Raw genomic sequence first — 22,489 nt, 5'->3', positions numbered from 1 at the left:
TATTTTAAGACAGAAGTATTAGTTCGACAGTGTATGTATATTCAAATCGTGGACCCATAACAATTGGGGACAATAGGGTCCACGGTTGGAAAATGTGTACAAAACATATGGGAGGTCTTCCGAAAAAGTTCAAGTATGGACAAAAGAGGAACAATAGGGAGTCCACGATTGAAGACGTTTACACACTTGTGTGTGTTTTCTGAGTTATCAAGAGTTTTGACTGGTACTCGCCAAATTAGCGTGGGCAGCCGGTCGGCCACCACCTGCAACGGGCCACGATGGTTACTCAGGTGTAAGGACAAAGATAAACTCTTCTACTGAAAAAGGGTCGCACGTGCATTTAACGGCTGAAAATTATGATAATCAGACGCATTAATTTGCTTAACAATTTATGGTCGAAAATTTTGCCCTTAGATGACGGCTAAGCAATGAATTATGCAAATAACGATAAGTTACATGCATAATTAAGTTACCCACAGTGTTTATAATTATACCATCACAAAGAGTACTTCTATCACCCTACAACTGATTAAAATCAAGCGCTCATTCCATGACAAGCCACAAAAACTGAGGCTCAACAGTATTCTACAGGTTCCATCTCGTGCACTGCAACAAAAGTATCACAGTGCCAAATGAACACAGCGTTGCATAATCATTGATTTATTTTATCAATATTGACATCACACGGCGGCAATTTTTCACGGTGGTAAATTTAATTACTCTGCAGAAGTAGACGGACCTACATGAACAATAGGTGCAAGCGAAGCTCTCACGATTTTCCAGCGATATATTTAAAGCACAAACCAGTACTTCGGCTGATGTGCCCTGGAATTATCACTATAACCCTCAGAGCTCTGAGGAATTTTCCATTTGTGAAGAACTTTTTCCGCACCTGTGCCAAGAAAAGTGATGTAGTGTCTCGCATAATATTGGAGTTTCCTCGCGAAATGAAAATTCAGAACAATACCGTCTGTTGAATGAATTGAATTCCTTCGAAGTGTCGCACCAGTGCGTGAAAAGATGTCACAACTGGCGACTTGGTCGTCCTGTAACTGAGTTTCAGGAAGTTTAAGTTGAAAAAACCCGGCGGAACAAAGCAATCGATAATGTTTATAGAGTAGTTAGCACTGAACCAACTCAGCAAATTTACTGGTCCTAGCTGAGGATACCACTTCTTTAAGAAAACTACAATTAACAAATTCAATAACTACCTTATAATTATGGTCTGATGTTTGCTGTCTGAAATTCTCGGAAGGCATACCTGTTTGTCTAATTTCCAGCACTGGTCATCGGGGCATTTTCTCCTTATTTATAAAAAAAAATAAAAAAATCGTGAGGCTGCTCGATTCATGGAAAAAAAATTACCAAGCAGAGACGGTCCACTTGATTCATTATTAGTCAAACGGATGAATAGAGGCTTCGTCGCAGTAAAGATTGGTTCGGGAGATAGCGTGTGTGGCCTAAGGAAACTTCTATTATTAGTCTGATCCGGAGAGGTCTGATCGACTTTTAAAAAACAAAAATCGTAATATTACCGACGTATACTTAACGAAATGGAGGAACGTAAAGGTCTCTATGACACGGATCACGGTCCATGTAGGTCGGCGTTGATGACGTCATAGGCCACAGTCATGTCGATTTGTCGCGTATTGCCGGTATGCTGCTCAGCGATTCCGAAAAAAACTTTGATAAAAAGCCTGATAAAATGTACCAAATCAGATCGAATGTCCTACTTTCCGAACAGAAAAAATCATTAAGCGAAATACATTTCCTGAGAAACAGCTGTATGAAATTGGCCTTCTCATTAGAATAATAGAAAAACGGAAAGAAAAAAACCAATGTTCAGTTAGAGATAAAATAATTCGTTTACATCAAGAAACCTTATAGATATCTGAAATCAAACTTCACGATGGAATTTCCCAATTGTCACGCTTTTAAGGGAGAGTTTCCCCATCAAGACACAGGTTGGCGCAATATCCGGTATCCTTATCATTTACAAGCAAACCATAAAATACTCGACGATCAACCGGCGAACGTTTGTGGTAAATACAATTATTTCTGCCGGCCTTCACTCACCTCTTTGTTAATTATTCCCAACTTTACAACACCGGCTCCTTACCAGCAAGTCCAAAGTGCTTGTAAAAAGATAACTGAATTACACTTCGAGCCCCTAACGACGAAATGAACTTTCTGGGCTTCTGTTGATTCAATTCACCTGACAACTTGGCAATTAAACGCTTAACAGAAACTAATTAGTCTTAATTGCTCTTGATGTTTTCCTTTTTTTTCGTTTCAGTCGACACTGTCTTCAAAAACAAACTCTCAGAATTTAGGGACTTCGATAATTATTTGCTTTTGGTTTATTTTTGCCTCGGGATATTCTGAACCATTCTGAAATCCTTTAAAATGAGGCCCTGAGCTATTAATCTCTTCTTTCATTTGTGTAGGGGTTGCACAGGCGATAACACATGCCAGTATAAATGCAAAGAAAGCTTTCTCAAATTGACAGTTTTTATAGCTAACACGTACATTAGTGAAAACGTCGGACTTAGTTAACTGCAGATTTTATCGGAGTTTATTGGAGAGACTGCAATCTTTCCATGAAATAATCCTTGTGCCAAAGTGAAACGTCATATCATAAATGCTGGATTGCTAGTCATTTTGGTGGCAAAATATACATTGGCCAATGAGATTAAGACTATTCATATCGCTGATCACATCAGTAATTTTGCCTTTTTTTCTTACTGCCAAAGCTCTGTTGCCTGTTACAAGCTTTGTGTGAGTAAGTAATCCGTTCTTATTTCATTTTGGATATCAGGCGACAACATTTTTCCTATTAAAGCATCATTTCGAGCACTACTTACGGACATCCTTCGAGCGTTGTGCCCTGCATGACTTCGTTTGTTCGGGATTGTTCTCAGGTAAGCTGGTTTTTCTTGATCCATGATTACGGTTATGGCTTTCCCATGCCACCCTGTTCCCGATTATGCCTGTTCCCGTATCATGCTTCGTCTCCTAACCCCAACTCCCAGCGGGGGAGTCTGATCTCGGCGCAACGGGTTCCGACTAGATAAGTCCAAATGTTTTCGGTGAATGATAAGTTGTTGACGTAGTATGGCTGATGTACGTACGCCCTGCTGTTTCCCCCTCCGCTCTCAGCAATGTAGATCCAGCAACCGAGTCACTCGGTAATATGTGATTTACAAAAGTCCTGACGAGCCGCCGATAGTTGTTCTGCTTCTACTTCCCCGGAGTGTCTTCGTCTATGAAAAGCAGCCGACATCGGCGTTTCAAAGATCACTCATCCTTGAGAAAGCTTCTTCATCTTTTGCGCAGCGTCGTCATCGTCGTATGCGATGTAAAGCACAAAGCAATTTGATAGCTCCAGCTTTTTTATATGATTTTTTTTTCTCGATAGAGAGGTGTGAAATTTGCGGAGATGGCTTTTTTTCTGACAGGCGATGAAGGAAGAACGGGGTGCAGAGGTGAGTTTACGACGTGTGGCTTGTAAGGACAAAACTTGGTGAAGGTACGGGACAGCCGTGGGCTGCACACGCGAAGCGTAACCCGCCGTAGGTGCGATAGGTCACCCCGGCACGATTGAAGCGCGTGACTGAAGATTCACCCCTTCCGTGCCAACCGAGGGGACCGCACAAAGGCGAGCCGATAGACCCTAACAAGGAACTTGCCAGCATGTAAATGACTTGTAATGCAATTACATACACCCGCCCGCCGTCTTGCTGTGCTTTATGGGAATCGGCCAGTTCTGCTGCGTTGTAAGCGCAAGACCACCGAGCCGGCGATTTCCCCATAGGGTAACTGTGAATACCAGCACGCAAAAAAGCAACCAGGCATTTGGACATAAATCCATTACAGGCAATGTGTTGGTATACGATTGGTAAACTCCAGCTGATTACGAAAAGCCCACTTTATGTATTAGGCACTGAATTGTAGAGAAGGGAGGATGATACAGAAACGTCATAATGCACGGACAGATGCCTCCTTACGCCCCCTCAAACAACGCATGATAATTCCCGTAAACAGCCAGCAAACTAAGAACCAATGTGTTATTTCTCACATATAAAACACTGATTTTAACTCACCCTGGTCTCCCTGTCCTGTGGCTCTATAAAGAACACGGATTTCTCCTTTCTGTGTTTGTCCTTCCTGCTGCATTTTGTCGTCGGCGTGTTCACAAAATCCATCCGGCAATGGTTTCTGTTGGAATGATTTGCCATGCCTGGCAGCCTACGTGTGGTCTGCGGCGGAGGCCCCAAAACTATTCCTTATTGCACTATACCAGCAGATTTCTAATTGGCCTTGTCACGGCTAGATTAAGATGGATAATACATTCATGTTTCTTCATAAGCCAGAGCTGTTCACCATTGAAAGTATACTCTTTCTGTTTCACCTGCAGCAGGAAAAATCACGATGCCACCGACAAATACCTGCTGTTGTCATATCAGCTTGTTTTAGGCCTCCAACATGAGAAAATAAGGATGTCCACGCAACTGGTGAGGCGACCGGCTCTGGTGGCCAACTATATATATGTCCGCGCTACTTCTCATATCTGTGGCGATTTTTGGATAATTATTTTTTGATCAGTTTCTGCAGGGAGGCTCTGGCATTGTAAATTAAATTAGCGGAATTAAATGGACGAAATGCGTGCCGGGAAAGCGCATGTATATGTAGCCAAGGCCGAGGCCAACTGTGACAGTAGGGGGGGGTTTGAAGTGACCCGGCTCGCCGTCTTTTCGAAGTTATTGGAATTTCATATTTCTCTGGTTTTTAGTTGCATCACAGATTGATTTTAAAATCCTTCATCCAGACAACCTGGTCACCTGACCTGTTCTCGAACCCCGACGCCACACGTGGAAACTTCACAACAGCTTGAACAGGCAATTTGCAAACCACTTTCTGTCAATAAGCCAACCTCTGAATGAAGGATAATGTATTGGTATTTCTCCAGCTCTTTTTATTCCTTCGTTTTAAAGATCACTTTCCACACTTGAAGCCAGTCTTGTGCGTTTTCCCTCGACCGAATATTAGTACAGAAGATTTAATTGTTAGGATAGCCGCAGCTCAAGATATTCCCATCACTGCTTCGGACAGAAACGTATGACAACAATCTTGGTTTTGGTTGACAAAGGCAAGAAATCCTCCCCTAGGCCAGACAGACCATGGGTACTCTACACAAAATGCTTTACACCGTCAAGGGCACCTCATCGCGCCGATCACTACCTTGGGCTCGATGGCGGCAGGAAATCGCCTATGCGGACGCCAATATGAAAAACAGCAGACTCCACAGCAATTTACATCGTTGATAGCATGTATAGGCACTCATGGATACCACACTCCTAGGCAATGTCGAGCAATAACAGGAGGTTTTCCCTGTTGACATCAAAAGACCTGAAAACAAGTGAACAAGTGGCAAAGTTCCATGTTTGCGGTGGCACATTTCCATCACTGACCAAATTGGTAGTGGCACACCCTCGCACAATACACATAATCATGGCCTATTGGCGCTTTTACGAGACTCGGATATCAATATTTAATTCATCTACATGATTAACACGGAGCAAGTCACCTGAACACGTTCATTCATATTGATTATTTTCGATCGATTCCCATTGATGAACCTAATGATTACCCACGCGTGGCAGAGATACCGGTATTAAACAAAAAACGTCATTGTCATGATTAAATATGTAAATAAATTGAGTCAGGTCTGACATTACAGCAACAAAACATCATTTGTCAAAGGACTACTTGATGTACCCATATATGAGGAGAAAATAAAAAGCTTGGCCCGAAATAATTTACCACCCGGTTTGGGTCGAGTCGGTTTTTTTTTTGGGCTGAATACTGCAGACAGAACAAATGCTGGTAGACAAGTCGTGCACATGTAATTAGTCATGTGTGATAAGTCAAGTATTGAACATAGCATATTGGCCTTTTTACATGGGATTCCGGATTGGGCCGTTGCTTTGCAAAGTAGAACAAAAAAAATAATATTTCATAAACTGGTAGAATTCGGTCCTGTTTACTGCACCATTGACAGCAGTGACTACAGGATTGCTGCTACAGGAGCAGCAGGAAAAGAACAAACATTTTTCAAAATCGGTTACTCAAGACAGTTTCTTCCAAGGACTGTTTCTGTACTTGACATTGGGAAGTTATTCATAAAAGCTATATCACAGCAAAAGAAGGAAAGGGACAAAAGAAGAAACTAGGGTTACTGTGAGAAGCCAATTAGCAACAAACTTCAATCTAAAATGAAAAACAAAACAAAACCAAAACAGACAGTTGGGTGTGCATAGAAGTCAACCGTCAACCTGTAAGAAACTGTTGTGTACATACAATTGGTTTGGTCTGGTAATTTGCTCAATGACGATACAGATAAGATGTTATTTCATGTTTGCAGTAAACACGAAATGAAACGTCCCGCGAATCATGGTGACCTTCACAGATGATGCTACAAATAGATTTTGATGCAAGGCCATTTAAGTAGAGTCTGTCTAATTATGAAGTAACCATATGTTCCTAATTGCTTCTCGTGCTGTCTAATTGATGGGAATGTTAAGGAACGTCAACAGGGAGACAATAGTCACAGTACACAGAGTGCGCCGGTATTTACAGCTCAGATATGACTTTGTATGCGATTATTATTAGATTTTAAGCTAACCAAATGGTGTCTGACGACTGAGTTGTAGTGTATCGCCATATTGCAGTTCGTTCCATGTTATGCAGCACAGTACGTGTAATTGTTATAAGAAGAATCACCCCATTAGGCAAGGATTTTATTTAGACGAAAAAAGAGAAAGGAAGGCAATTCCGTCTTCAACGAATTCTGGGTATTTGTTTTAAACATGTAGGTTCGGGGCGACTTGAAATGGTAGTCGCAAAATAATTTGAGGCCAAGTGTCTGTTTTCCCCTGTGAAATGGAAATGCTCTGCACTATTCATTATATTGTACAATGCCGAATGCATTTTTCACGGAATACATTACAAATGTAACTCACATGGCGAGGTCGAACAATTCTGAATGTGGGCCGGTTCATCCTTCCATATTGAATTCTGCCTGCGAATAAGACGCGCAAGGGATGACCGCAGATTGTGCCGAGAAACCTCGCGTTGATAGTGCGGTGAGTGCGGAGATGTTCCGGGGGGGGGCTTTGAACGCTCCGTAATTTGCTCTAGACCAGCCTGCCGGCCGGCAGAGGAGGGACAAAAGTGCACAAAACGACCTTTACCCGCGCTCCGCCCATGGGCGTATGACCTTCACGCCGAAGGATAGCTGTTAAGACCACGCACTCGATTGAATTATTCAGAGGAACAATCGAGGTCAACCCCACGGTATAAAAATGACACCATTTCCACGTCGTTCCACACTTAACGTGTGCAAAATTTATCCTCTCATTGTATGCCATTTTAGGGAAGACATTAATAAAAGCAGAAATCCGCTGTACCTTGTCTGGTACAAAGAGGAATAACCCAAACCTTGGAGACAAAGATAACTCACCTTCAGACCCAGTACAGAAATTGTGTGTCCTTTATTTCTTAGCTGGCTCTGGTGTTGAACCTGATCACTTGACATAAAATGAGTAGATATTACTCTTCACACATAGCGACTCGAGAATTCTTCGATGAGTGTGATTCAAGTGGGTCCATGATTTTTTTTTCAGATTTTTAGAATTGTCCGAATCATCAGAATTCTATTTGACGAAAGAACATTATGCTCCACCGCTGGCCTTGTTTCTTGTAATATTAGCACACTTAGGCCTAATTACTTCTATCCTTAAAACAATTTTGCAAGTGTTGTTTAACAATTGCTCAAGACCATGATATACTTGAACAATTTAATTATTTGCTAATATTCGAGGTAAAAAAGTTTTACCTGGGTTTCGTTGCATTAACAAATTTGACTAAGTGATTTTAGCGAACAATTGCTGCTTATTGCCAATGAATTTGGGACCATTTGCCTATTTTGGGGGTTGATTTGTACAAGCCAGTGTTTGGCAGAATGTCACCTCACGCCGTACCCACCAATCTCCATAAGAACACTGTTTACGACCTCTCGCGAGAACATACCGTGACATGGCTAGATAGGTGCTTAGGAAAAAAGAAGTAAAATTGTTGAAAAAATTCCTGGGGAATTTATGTTTTTTAAAACTTGTTTCGTTTTTGTGACTCCAAAGTGTTGTTTAAGGATTGGGAATAAATATGTGCTTTGCTTGGTCTTAAACGAACGTTTAAGACCTCTCTGGAGAGTGAGTGTTGGCGATGTCCCCCGCCTTCAGCTCGGGCATTATCAATGTCCATTCTCCTGATCCATTCAAAAACAAGCAGACTGGCTAAGCGCATATTTATCCCTGCAATGAAATGTGAATAATTCCTGAAAACAGCCAGTAATTTAATATGTGCAGATTTCAAAACATTTGATCAAAGAGGTCACTGTACTTTCCTTGGTTTGATAAGCATTCACCGCAGAGGATTATTTTTATGAAAAATAATTATGATCCGCCAAACAAGGACATTGTAATTAAAAGTCCCTGAAACCAGCAACATATTTGCATACTGTGTTTATGCATTATTCATGCTCTGTTCATGCTCGTTGGATACATTGTACAGGCCCGCTGGTACTACGTCAGTTCATGTACGAGTGGTGTGCTGTCGGGGACAGTGAAGCACTGTTTCTGGTATTACGCTATTTTTTGGTTTATACACATTTGTTTGTGTCTTTGATTGGGCCAGTGTTGTTGTATTATCACCGTAATAATGCCGGCATGATGACAGTAGGTTGGTTTTCACAAAGAGGTTTTCCTCTCTTGCCAAAATGAGATCGGAAATCTGATGTTTGCGCAGGACAACATCGGCCCATAGCAAATTACGGACAGTGACATTCTTGGAGTGTGCGAATACGGCGTTTTCTAATTCTGCATCGCCATAGGCATGACAGGGGAGACCCTGCAGTTATAGACGTTACCCATACAGAAATAGATAGCTTTCCGGATAATTTCTTCCAAAATGTCAGTACAAAATATGATACTTCCTACCAATTATTCATTTTAGTTGAATTTGTTAAACTAACGTTAAATTCTTTGTTGGTGAAGACAAATGTCATTGAAATCAAATGTATCATGACGCAATAAAATGTATTTCACTTCGTTCACTTGCATTCGTAAAATACATTTACCGTGGTATAACAAAACAATTGTTGCCTGTACATGTGACGGGGTCCATAGGTTTTGTACACCCGAGGGGGCATATGGCGCCTATAAGACCAACCCCAGGAAGCACCGTTACTATGGCCCTGCCGCATGCGCGCATGCGTCATTATCTTGGGCGCGCGCACTTTGGCAAGTCGCGGCACCCTATTGGTTAGGGAGGAATGTAACGCATGCGTACCACTTGCGTGCGAACAGGATGGCCCCGCAATAATGACTTCTAATTGTGTGTAGGAAAAACGCATATGTGCTCGCACTGTGCGTGCTTTGTCATACACCCGTACTTAAAATACAATATCTTTCCGCAATTTATTCGAGAAAGAAAAATATGGCTTCCCTACAGTTTATGTTGTGGCCTTGTTTTGCAAAACTCAGTGCTTTGCTTTATGTTACGCGTAAAAATACAAACACTTTTTAGATTAATTGCAATTCTGCTGAGGTCGAAAGCGTAACCATAAAAATGAGTCAAATTAATATCTGCCGGCATTCTGTTGTTTACAAGGTGTCCGATGGAGGTTATGTTAACATCGCGTACACGCGTTACGTAGTGCTCCGTGCGATCAGTATCTTGTGGAATAAACAAGAGTTTTTAGTGCTTATCCCTGTGGATGAGACGAGGATTTCATGGGATCTTCCACGCAAGCCTGCCATTTATTGCAGGTGCCGGGAGAGATTTTTGTGTTCATTGAAGCGCTGACCGCCATGCTACGCCGCATTCAACTTGTGAAGGCGGCGAGCAAAAGAGTTTAGGGTTCTCTCACCTGTATGGACAGGATTAAAAGGACAGTTTCTCTGGTAAGAACAAATGGTTATAAGAGGCCAGTGCCAGGGTTCTTAATTAGATGCTTGCCGTTTTGGTCGTATTAGTTTTGGAAGTGCTCCATAACACGAGCTGAGATTAATTGCAAGGGCTATCAATCCCCTCAAGATTTTGCTTCTTGCTTGAAGTGTTACCCCCTCCCCCCAAAAAAAATCACTCTTCGGGAGCAAAAATGAGGGACTGTTCCACTTCCGTATATAGATACGTCTCCGCCCTCAACGTAGTCTGCGTGTTAGTGGTTGAGAAAGAGCAGAAGTGTGAACGTCAACGACACTCTCTATCAAAAAAGCCCTAGATGTGGCGGTTGTTTACTGCTGTGCAAGTGATGTTTTAGGCGCAGGAACATTCTCCGGCAGGTTTATTTGTACACTGGGGTCATAATTTGGCTGGGCACTGTTGGACGGGGTCCGCCAAAATGAAACCCGCTCGTCATGTCACTGCACTCTCCCGCCGTTTATTTGTCCCCCTCGGTTTTAATTTCGGGCAAATCGGTTTATGGTTCGGTGTTGACCTTTCTTCCATCCACAATTTTGCAGAAATTACATAGTCTCCGCCACTGTAGTGGGCTTCACGCTGATAAGAGTACAGCCCTCGCCCGGGCAAAGAAATGCCTACCGGAACTGTGATTGATCGGCCAAGCAAGAGCAACTGACATCCCTAAATCTTATCTTGATCTTTTTCGACGATTGAAAGAATTGACTCTTATTAATAGAGCAGTTTTAGGCGAGGGTAATAGATTCCGCGCCGAATCCTAGGCATTCCATTTATTCTTCTTAAGCCGGTATATGCCTACGTGCGTTTTACCGAACAGTTTGACCTCTGCCTTCATCGTGGCTTTTGTCGTCATAACTGTTTTTTTAATGACCTGCGACTCGTAGTGATTTTTTCACAAATCGAGATACGACGGACTTGTAAGGTACGTACATTGGTGCATATTTTCATATCCAAAGACGCATATTTGTGTAGGCCTACGAAAGACTTGTCCGGATGTCATGTTAATGTTATGACACACGTACAAAATGTGATAAACATGCCCCCAAGTACGAGGAGGAGTCTTTGGTTTGATTAATTTTATTTCACCATGCTAGAAGAAAGAGAAAGACGCGCTGCAGACCCCCTCCCCAAAAGGAGAAAAATATGGATTCTTTATCATGCTACTCAGTAGCAGCTACCTGAGTATGAAATACTGTGCTCTTAACCTTGTCTCTTAGATTTTGCAGTCTGCTTTTAGTTTGGGGATAGGAGCGTGTACTTTACTTAGCATCGCGCAGAAAAGATTGGTTTCAAAACGATAGTTTATTAGTGAGTGGTATCTTGTGAATGAAGAACGTTACGTTTGCTCAGCTCACAGCAAAAGAGATGATGCAGACGCCGCTTAATAGACTATGCACGTCACACGTGAACTTGAACTAAAATTAGTGAGATGAAATCCCGCCGCGTCGATTCGTCCTTCCGGTCGTAGATTGCTTGCAATAAAACTCATATCCTCAACGCTGAGACGACTGCGATCGACTCTGCACTTGTGGCAATTAAAGTCACTCTATGTACGCCTATAGAGGGCGCTTACAGGCATCATCAGAAATCGGAGAACATTTTTGTCTTAATACGTAGTCTGACTCCCAGGGGTGGTTGGACGGGCGCGTTAACATCAGGTAGTGTAATCGCCAATACGATCTGCTCTCTCTTCGTCACTGTCTAATTGTGGCTGGCCATATGTCCATGTTGAGGTAAATCTGACCAATCGAAGGAGATATTTCTGCAAATCTTGACGGCCAGTATAGGAAGAAAGTAGGCAACAAGAGAGCAATCCATATAAAGTGGTGAGATTTCTCCATACAAGTGCTCACAACTCTGAGAGTTAACTGCTAACACTCTGGTGTAAAAAAAACGCTTCTTGGTGTCACTTGGTGTTGCATATCAAAATGTGCTACTTTAAGACTGCTGGTGTTACTTTATACATGTACAAGTGTTACAGTGCAATGGAGGGTGTTAAAAGTAACACCAGTGCTTTTGAAATAACACTAAAAATTGTACCACCGGTGAAAAGTGTTGGAATCGTACTCTGATAACACCAGTTGTTTTTTCTGTGTTGAAGGATAAAATTACGTTTTATCAAATTAAAATCCTCTGTAGAAACTGAAGCATTTACAGCTTTAGCCCAAACACGCTCAAGCCGCTGGCATATTGCACTGCCCGTGTCTTAGTTGCTCCGTTTCTCATCAGTTTTTCTGCTTGAAGAGGGCAGGTGTTGTCTAATTTTGATAAATAAATCCAACTGGAAGGACTCTTGAAACATTCTCAAAACAAACTGAGGAAATAGGAATACACCTTTACCATCTAATCTTAAAAACGAAAAGGCTAAGCCACAAAATTAAGGCTCGTGAAACTAGCAAAATGGAAGGTTCTGTTTGACATTAATCAATAAGAATTCGAAGATTTCACTGAAAACAATATTATAAAATCAAAGGCAATCGTAATGACCACCAACGATGCGAGAGATTTTTACACCACTTTTTGAATTACGATTATCAGAATTTTCAATTTTCTCTCAAAGGTTGTGTAGCCACAAGGCAATTAACCATAAATCCAATTTTTGCCAATAATATAACACAAAGCGTTAGAAAATCTGTCATTTTTTGCTATTTGGCGCGATAATGATTGATAATTTTCCTGTTTGACTCCACTAAGGGATGAACTCATCTGTTTTCACTTCTCAGACGTCTGCTTCCCTACCTACAGTACATAATCCAGCCTCATAATATCTGTGTTAAATTCTTCCCCTTCGATCAGACAGTTAATAAAGTAGATGTGTGTCGATAGCTAACGCATGACCGACGAGGGTTACACTATACCACGCACACTACAGCTTTCCATCCAACCATGTAAGCATTTTGCCATGTAAAGAGAGTGGGCCAACGCATGCGCACACACAACCACCTCAAAGGCCAATAGAGGGCGGTTGACCAGCTCGCCTTGTTTTGATAAACTCGCGATATTGCTATACACTTTCAAGTAGCACAGTTCTTGAATACTGATGCCCATATGAAAACCTTCTCAACTTGAGAACTATAGATTCAAATTGCCGAATTATTCAACTTGGTCCTCGATACAGCAGAAACCCTCAATTGGCCCCGACCCTAACCTCACAGAATCGAGATATTAAAATGTAACGAAAGCCGGATTGCCTGAATGACCGGGGCCTGTCAAAACAGAGTTTCCCGGCCCTTGAAGGTCGGGGACTGGCACTGAAAGAGTCTGACCGTCGCCCACTGGCCACTTATCTTCCTGGGAAGCCGTCCCTAGCGGCGACGCTTTCATATTAAGGGACCGTCGTTCTCGTAAAAAAGGAACTTAACGAATGCAAGACATTTAACCCAGACAATACAAACAACTCGAGGGACACTGGGTGATGGAGTAAGGCGCGTCGCATCCAGAGAAAATCTTTCATCTTGGGGATTGAATGTGAGAGTTTTCCTTGAATTCATGGGTTAATTTTTAGACACACACTCCTCACGTCATAAAAAAAGTTAACCTGTACGAATACTTTGGGGGCGCTATATTGGAAGGCAGCGTCCAAAATCTCTTGATTGCGGGTTAAAATTACACAACCCTGTGGGATCTGGCTGCGGCCATTTCCTTAGACTCGTGCGGACGAATTCCCCACTTACTTGGTAACCGGCTTCCGGCTTCGCTAATCGAGTCTGTGCATGCAACTTACGGCAATGCAACGGCAGCTTACGGTCAACCAAAAAGTTCGGTTTGGATGATTTGTTAAAATACCAACTCGAACAAAACTGTCTCTGTGAGAATACTCTTACCAAGAGTTGGGTTTTTTCTTCAAACTGAAGGAACTTTCTGAATTGCATGTGTTAATTCTACTTAACCACATGCCCAAAAGCTTCTACACTGAATGTAAAACAAAAAAGACAGGGGCCGGATCGCGTCACCATTTTTTTTCTCCGAATTCATTCGATGGATATTGCCCTAGAGGACTCACGAGGATGGTTATTGATTTCAAGAGACCTTCCCGACTATAAACGACGACTGTCCAGCTTTTCTTTCGGTCTAACATCCGTGTTGCTTTCACCCCCCCCCCTGCCAAATTAATGACCGCGTACTTCATTTGGGCAAGACTTGTGCTCTCCCATCTGCTTGGCAATAGGGTCACTGCAAACATATTGAAACGATCCCATATTGTCTCTTTACATCCACGGGGACAGTCGATGTGGCGGTTGGAAGCAACGATCCAAGCAGGTTAGACTTAACACGATTGAATGTATCGGTCATAAGGGAGCAACCAAACTCAAACGAGGCTTCTATCTGCATGACCCCGTAAAAAGTCTCCACATTTTAGTGTAATTGGACCACGAAGTGTCAGGATGTGGGCCAGGTCACATTCTGATCCTGCGTTACATCCAGTATGTGGGCAATTCCACGGTTAGTTTCGTTACATTTTTCAGCTCCTCAGCATGTTGGGAGCTGCTCTATTACCATATAGCTTGCCTAATAATTCTGAAAAAGGTACCACAGATGCATGGTACCCAGACCTGCAACACCTCAATAGGAAAACAAAATAGACCTTTTATGTAAGATGTGGCAAGAGTTTTATTTTCGTTTAGTTACGTTACAAAAAAATAGACATGACAAAAAAAATGCACATCTGCTTATCAAACGTTTGCTTAGTTGGAAAAGCAGCTAAACCAAAATTTATTTTATCTGTCACTTCCTGCTAAATAGTAACTATTTTGAAGCAAACTGTCAGCAGACTGTCATTTCCAATTTCCAGTTTTTCCAAAAAATCATGGTTAGTTACGTTAGGGTTAGTTACGTTACAGTTTGTCTACACCCACTTAATTGCCACCATGTCACATTTTACTCAAAGGGATATTAAGGCAGGCATGTACATCCAGAAGAAACCTTCTGTGCATCATTAAGTGAACATACTCTGCACAGTACACATGTGCAGTACATGTTCATTGATCAGCATTTATACAACAGTTACTAAAGTGTGATCATCTTTGACGTCAGGTGACGTGTTGTATTACGTTGCAAACAATGAATTAACAATCTAATAATAACTTCTTCATTTTTTAAAATAAATCAAAAGGAAACAGCTCAAAACTCACTCATGCATACTGTGGAGTTACATACATACGTTATGTATAATATTAAACAGACCATACTGGCACACACATTTACAGATGACTTTCCTTAAATTTCAACTGAAAAGGTGAAATGTCCCTTATTATTTACTACCTATGGTGCATCCAACCTGGAAACTATTTTGTCCTTCATGTAGAAGATACAGTCCTTGGGAGATATCCGTTTCTAGTATTTTCCAGCACGTTCCATCCCAGAAACCTGGTACTCTCCACTTCCTACAGCAACTACTTCACCTGGAAATCGGTTGCCTTTGTATTCGACTACCAACCCGTCTCCTAGTGGCCTCTTTCTTTTCTTTGTCAAGCTGATTTCTTGCATGCTTTGACAGCAGCCTCTCTTGGTGTTTTATGTTTTTTCGGTATATTTTCTCACAGCAGCAGCCTTTTTCTTTTCATACTCCTCAAACTGACCACAGGCCTTCAACTTCTCCACCAAGTGCCTCTGCTTTTCTCTGTTTGTCAGTGGCATTCTTATACTGTGGACAAAGAATACATGAATTAAAAGGATTGCCACGTGTAAAAAAAATTGAATGTGTTGTTTGGAATGACTGCACGACCATGTACAAAAGTGAAAGAAATTAATGCAATGTAAAGATCTGCTAATGAAACATTTCAATTCAGACATGAATTTAACCTTTTTAAGTAATGTGACCTCTTACATATACATGTACCAGTACATCACCAACCTTTGAATGTGAGGAGCATTTCAATGAAATCTCATTTCAAAAGTTGAATATCTGGGAAATCTCAACTTTCACTTGATGCATGCATACTGTACATCATGTAGGTCTACGTGTACATGTACTTTGTATATTTTAACATTTGAACTATACTTATTTCAACAAGTATGCTTTCATGTTGTGAATACAGCTACAAATATCAGGAAAGAGTACTTACCTTTCATTTCCAACGACTGCAAAGTTGTGGCGAACAACGGTACCAGTAGTAAAAATGTTACAAGAGCAAATTTGATTAAAGATGCCTGCCACACATGTGAAAAGCATTTGGTTACAGAGGCATTATGGGTAAACTACATGTAAATTGCACACTGCCCTTTATTGTTTTAAATTAACCTGCAACCAGAATCTGCTTTGAGTTAAGCATAGCAACATACGTGTAAATGTACATGTATGATATATGTACATTTACCTCGGTTAGTTACGTTACTGCTTGGTTAGTTACGTTACTGCTTGGTTAGTTAATACGTTACACGTTTTGACTGCATAGATAGTTCAAGTGTAAAAATATTGCCGATGTTTATGGTCTTATTTTAGCTCATAATGGTAAAGAGAAGGAAAATTTCAGACATGACGCTGCTACTCATAAGGTTTCTCTTTCAGAAAAACTTTGTTGACTTTTTGGTTAGTTACGTTACACCGGTTACAAAAGAGCAGAAAATTCCAATTTTGAGGTCTTAATGCATCTAGTTCTACACTTTTCATGAAATTGAAGTTGATTTGCATGTTAAATCAGTTTATTGATGCTATTTTGTTAACAACTACAGGCTATTTTGTTCCTCAAGAGAGACATTTGGAAAAAAGAACATTTCTGCATTTTATTTCTTGACAAAAAGTTAAGTGCACAAAGATACATATTTAGTACATTTAATGAGCATACATAATGTTCTAAATACTTTTTTCACAAACTTTGATGTATAGGCCATCATATAAAGTCGAATTTTTCTGCCAAAAAGCAAATCTAAATTTTAGAGTCATGTCCACTCCTTCATGGAATTGCCCATATGTCATCCTTGTTAACCGAGAGAAATTACTTGAAACAGAACTGTGATGAATTCAAGGAAAATATAGTGTCTTGATATAAAAAACACCGATTTGCAGGGTGTTTTTTCTTTGCATTAATTCAAAGATCTTTGGCAACAGAAACAGATTACGTAGAATCTGCCGCACGTAAATTGTATACGTAAACTTGATAGACGAAGATAATAGTAATACCATATTGGCTTCGTTTGTTGAGAGGCGAGCTGATTTCGGAATAACAGAGATCCGATGTCGCGTAAACACTCCCGTCCTCGGAAAAGACGGAATATAATGACCTCAAGGGGATGAGTTACAGTCATAGAGACAAGACGCAGAATGTTTGAGGTATCATTCCTTAATTTGACCGGAAAAACAGAGATCTTGGAACCAAGAAATATAAGTCGGCCAATGATAAGCCATTCTCCCACATGTTGCTCACTGCGAATGATTCGACCATTTGTTTTTTTCGACTTGATTGTTTATATCTGGTGACTTCCATTCATCCTTTACGATGCTTGTCCTCAGGGAGAAACTTGAACCTAACGGTACGTACGTGGGCTGAGTGAGCAACGAGGACTCGTTGCAGACGCAAAGGTTCAATGGAACTGCAAGGACAGAATAAAGTGACGAGTGCTACACCCACGCTTTGCGTGATAAGTAAACTCTTTTCAGATTGAAACTTGAACATGCGTAATGCATGTGTTCATCACGTGTCTCGTTTTCATCAAATTGGATTTTACAAAAAATATTAACCCCTTTTGTAGCTACGATACGATATGCTGCAGAGTAACTTACTGTCAAAGAAAAGAAAGGGCCACCTTGCTATCGATTCGAACCAAAATGGTGATATGCTAACTTATTCAACTGAGTTTTCCATGGTTGAGTTTCATGGAAGACGAACACAAACTTCGTTTTCATTCTGTGGTGCTTGACATATTTTGAATCTCCAATAAGGTGTGATTTATGGGGAGTCCTTTTGGGGCTCAATTATTCAACTCGATACAATGGGACACAAGAATTAATGGTTGGTGTGAAACCAAACGTGCGATGCTGTCAAAAATTGTACCACACAATGATTAATTACTTCCTCTCGATATAATATTTGACGAGAGTCGAGCATACCCGTGCGAGTCATACATAATGTCCCTATGTATTGGAGAGCCTCTCTGTTATGAATTTACCATCCAGTTATGAAGATAGACGGGAACACATAGGTTATAGAGCAAATGAAATTTCAAGTCAACAAAAGAAAACTCTGCACAACTCGAGAAGCAATTTTCCTTGCTGTCATTTCATTTCAGTCCGTAATTGCGTTGCGACTCGCTGAAAAATAGAGAGATTCGTCTCCTGCTTGAATTGAAAAAAAAAGGTTAGAGAGCCACGAATTCCCAAACGCACGCGTCAGAAAGTTGGAAACCGTTGACAGAGATTTTGGCGGGAAAGCACGTAATGGCACAGTTTTCACAGCGCGTGTGATTTCCCAGACGGCAGAACAGATACGCAGCTGCTCAGCTTCGAATCATGTTGCCTTTCTTTTAACCCGGTCGCTAGTTACAAACCAAAGGCGGTCGCCACGACAAAATAAATGAGATTTCGATCTGAGTGCCCGCATGTCCAAATGGGGGGAACAGGGGTAAGCAGATAAACGTAGATGAGAAATGGAGATTAAGGAAATTGACGGAGGGCTCATTATTTTCGAACGGGATGCTCAGACAGAAAACTCGAAATTGAAGACAGATCACAAATAGGCTTCCCAGTATCTGCAGACCTTTGAGAAGGGTAACCTATAAACTGTATTTGATTCAAGTTTTGAAAATAATACATGTACATGTATAACGTTTACTGAGAGCTTTTCTTGTTAAAGGGATGATTCAAAATGGCATACCTAGCAGTACTCGCTATAAACAAAACCCTGACGTCATGTTTACGAAGGCTACGAAAAAACACGGTATCATTGGTAGGCCCACAGTACTGTCTCACGCAAAATGATAAATTCTTGTCAGTGAAAAAAATCACAGCCTGATGCACCGACTCTGTAAGTATGCCAAGCCGTGAATTATGAAGGACCTGGGACCCAACGGGATCGTCGTATTTGCGTTAGGTGCAGTGAGGCGCAATGGGGTGTGATGAGGCACTTGAAACAGGCCCACTTTAGGGATGTAGTGTCAGGTACGCCATGCTCTACGCCAAAGCACAAGAGCTCGTGAGAAGCGAGAACGAAGCCTCTTGTTAGTCTACGCGTATTAATAATCCATAACTCCTTTGGCTGGGGAAACAGACAACGTAATCCCAGACTCTTCTCAGATATTGCCATAAGGCTGATTTAACTTGGTTTTACAACTTTATGCAGTAGAAAACGCAACTTTGAGTTAATATTTGATAAGTATATATGACACCAAATATACAGTAAAAAAAGCCGAATATTTAACAATGTATCACTAATTTTCACAAAAATCCCTATTTAGAGCAATTTATCTTATAGAAAACGGTCAGTAAATTAAAAACAAGACCATAGTCTCCCCCTGAGCAAATCTCATTAGTTTATTTATGGTATATAGACAGAGACTAGCCAAGAGCTCTTATGCCCACGTCCAGGACATTGTAATTGAATTAAGATAAAAGACCCATTAGCCCTACGGGGCAATTATCACAGTGGTGAATACCATTTGCTTTGTTGAGTGACTTGTAATTTTTAAGTTAGTGCAATTATAGTTGACCACTCAAATTCCATTTAAAGTATCAGCTTTGGACATAATGATAGTTCTCATCAATAGACAACATGAAAGTAAAGGATGTCTTCGGCTGAAGTGTTCCTGTGTTTGACCACGACTGGACTACCAGGAGCCTTGCTCCATTTTCACCAAAAAGTTGTCACCTTTCTTCAAAGGGGAAAAGCTCAAGCAGAAACTGGAGCAAGTAAACTGTCAGCCTCATTATCGTAGAACCAGTTAACCAGTCTACTTACACTCTAAAACTTTCTGGGTCAGATTGACCCTGAATCAGGGTCCCGTGTAGTGGGTACTGTCGCTTATTCAGATCAAAATGGCCCTCTTCCAGGTCATTTTTAGAGTGCATAAGTTACGCAAGATTTGCTACTGTTGTTTATGGAAAAAGAAATTCTTGTTTTCGTACTTCGAGGTAAGAGAACACTTCCTTTTCAAAAGCTTTTATCTTATCGTTGAACATGTCATGTCCCCCAAAGAAAAGTCGATGATTGGTTGAAAGCAGAGTAATTCCTCCAGTGATCCAAACGTTCAAACTCTGCCTGGAGGTATCCTATTTCGGGCAAGCCGCCTGGCCATTTTCTTCCCGCGCTTTCCTCAAACCCTAGCTACATCTCCGGGGTCCCTATTGGTTTTGCCGGGAAATCGATTGAATGTCTGGCTCTGCCGGCCTACAATAACACAGTGGCTAGTGGGCCGCATATTTAACAACTGGGGAGATCTGCAAATGGGATACCATCACAACACCACCCGATTCGACTACCCACCGCTACTTATAAGCGAGGCCCGTGCAGCAAAAAAGCCATGCAATAACAGTGATGCTAATATATTATCGTATGATAGTACAGTAGGCAAACTTATAAGTGAGGCTAGTCAGCGTCAAGAAAGTTTGCATGCTCGAACAAGCCTCACTTATAAGTTTGTATTGCACCATGTAATATATTAGCATCACAGTTATTGCATGGCTATTTTGCTGCACAGGCCTTACTTATAAGTAGTGGTGGGTGGTCGGATCGGATGCCAACACGATATCAAGCTTGCAGTTGAAACTTGGGCTGCTTCGGAATGACGCGTAAAAAAGAAAAAACAATTACATAAAATTACTTTTCTACTCTGTACAAGCAATGCTTTTTGGGGGGAACACTAAAAGGATGGATGAACATCATTAACTGTTGAAATACGTTTGCAGTGAACAAAATAAGTCGGTTGCTCCCTCTGGTTTTCATCATAGCAGCGTTCAAACTTCACTAGTAAAATCTTTGTTCCGGGAGTATCCCACGAAAAATGGAAAGGCAAGTAAATTAATCTTGAAGTTTTGTCATTATTGGAACTGCGTGAGCGATTGAAATTAAGCGACAGCACTGTATATAATGCACACGCCTAAAAGCGCTATGTCTGTGTTTTTTGCATACTAGGCAAGAATCTCTGAATTCCAAAACTGTTTCTATCCCCAAACTATACCGGTGAAGAGTGAGCGGGTTAGACGATGGCACAAAATCCACCACAGATTGAATCGACGACTCTATACCCCAAATTCAAAGCACGTCACTAAGGCAAACCTCGTTAACGTGTAAGCCAGTTACCGGTAATCTGCAAGCACAACATTCTTACATTTTCATCTTGTTTGGCCGTGTCCTGCTTTCTGAAATGCCAATGTGCTCAGTCAAACAAAATGCGATTGGACGCGTATATGCTATTTTAGGACTCCAAATGTGTTAACTTTATGAACACGCAATGTCATTCGGACTATGAATCAATTTCCATAACTATGTTGTAGATATTTTAAAACTTTATATTCTGAGTACTGAATCAGAACTGATTCTCAGATGTTATTTCCACGAGACAAGTCCCTTGCGGAAATTTAATACTCAAAGCGATTGGCGCACGAGACTGTTCTGTCTGGTTCCTTTAATTGGGCGAATAGGGAAAACGTTTTCTGCATTATGGAAACTTCTCCGACCTATGATCGCTAGTTAGTCGGTTACTTCTACGCGAATAAATAAAAACCCACGCTGTTCTGTTTCACCGTTTGTCTGAATCCTTTTTTTTTCAACAAGACCAAACTGGGCCAAACAAACACGACTATGACGTTACTCCAATTCAGCAGATACTTTAGTGCGTGCACAGGCATTAACACCAAGTAGACAGTTGCTATACATGTAACGGCGAGAAACTGCACCGATTAATAATTCGTATACTCGATAGCAGGGTCGTGTGCGGTTTTAATTTCAGTCCGTTCCGCCTCTCTCATCTTCAGCTAAGTGCGACCTCAGGGAATCCTTTCCATGTCTGAAATACCAGTCTTTGAGGGCTCAATCATAATGATCATTTGACTGTCAAATTTCAGGTTGATTTGTCATGCCGCTAGCTGGCGAGTTCCCGCCAGAACGAACAAAAAAGAGGGGAAGATGTGACATTTACGCACAGGAATATCAGATGAAGCATACGCAAGGTGATAATCAGCGAGAATCTAATTGGAACTATGACAGTGGTCACTAATTGCCCTGTCCAATTCTTTAAAATGCCATCTGCAAAAGAAAAATTCTAAACTCAGCTCAACTTATGAATATTTTTATTATAAAAAAATGAATTTATTAAGCGCAAACTCTATTAAGAAATATTCAAATGCGCTGTACAACCAATCAAACAGAAATGTAAACTCGTGTAATATAAAAAAATTCATTAAAATTTAAAAGGCACAGAATCACGAAAACATTAGTTTACGCTTACACACATATATTAAAACAAAACTTATAAATAAACTTGCAATTCAATTCTACTGCAGCTTTAGTATGATGTA

The 22,489-nt window shown here is 41.0% G+C and overlaps 2 protein-coding genes across 13 annotated transcripts in view; one reads left to right on the top strand and one right to left on the bottom strand.

Moving 5' to 3' along the window:
* LOC110976357 (uncharacterized) overlaps positions 1-22,489 on the top strand; it is a 159,621-nt gene that overhangs the window by 42,820 nt on the left and 94,312 nt on the right. For 5 of the 8 annotated variants that reach the window (XM_087143125.1, XM_087143123.1, XM_087143121.1 and 2 more), the window contains exons 2-3: positions 2,819-2,921; positions 3,419-3,485. The exons of 1 other annotated variant lie outside the window; for it this stretch is intronic. The gene's annotated coding sequence lies outside the window, so the exon portion shown is untranslated. The remainder of the gene's footprint in view (positions 1-2,818; positions 2,922-3,418; positions 3,486-22,489) is intronic. 2 more of the 8 variants (XM_087143127.1, XM_087143126.1) reach the window with 1 other exon arrangement.
* LOC110976301 (short transient receptor potential channel 4-like) overlaps positions 1-22,489 on the bottom strand; it is a 106,543-nt gene that overhangs the window by 41,716 nt on the left and 42,338 nt on the right. Inside the window, exon 1 of one of the 5 annotated variants that reach the window (XM_022229444.2) lies at positions 4,104-4,407. The exons of the other annotated variants lie outside the window; for them this stretch is intronic. Coding sequence (XP_022085136.2) covers positions 4,104-4,238 — 135 coding nt within the window. The 5' untranslated portion in view covers positions 4,239-4,407. Of the gene's footprint in view, positions 1-4,103; positions 4,408-22,489 lie in introns of those variants that run through there. 5 annotated transcript variants of the gene reach the window in all.

Source organism: Acanthaster planci, linkage group LG11, assembly GCF_054643075.1.
Source record: "Acanthaster planci isolate LZ-2023a linkage group LG11, COTS_SCS, whole genome shotgun sequence".
NCBI classification, from domain to species: Eukaryota; Metazoa; Echinodermata; class Asteroidea; order Valvatida; family Acanthasteridae; genus Acanthaster; species Acanthaster planci.
The sequence above is the reverse complement of the archived record's forward strand: the minus strand, read 5'-3'. Positions and strand labels throughout refer to the sequence as shown.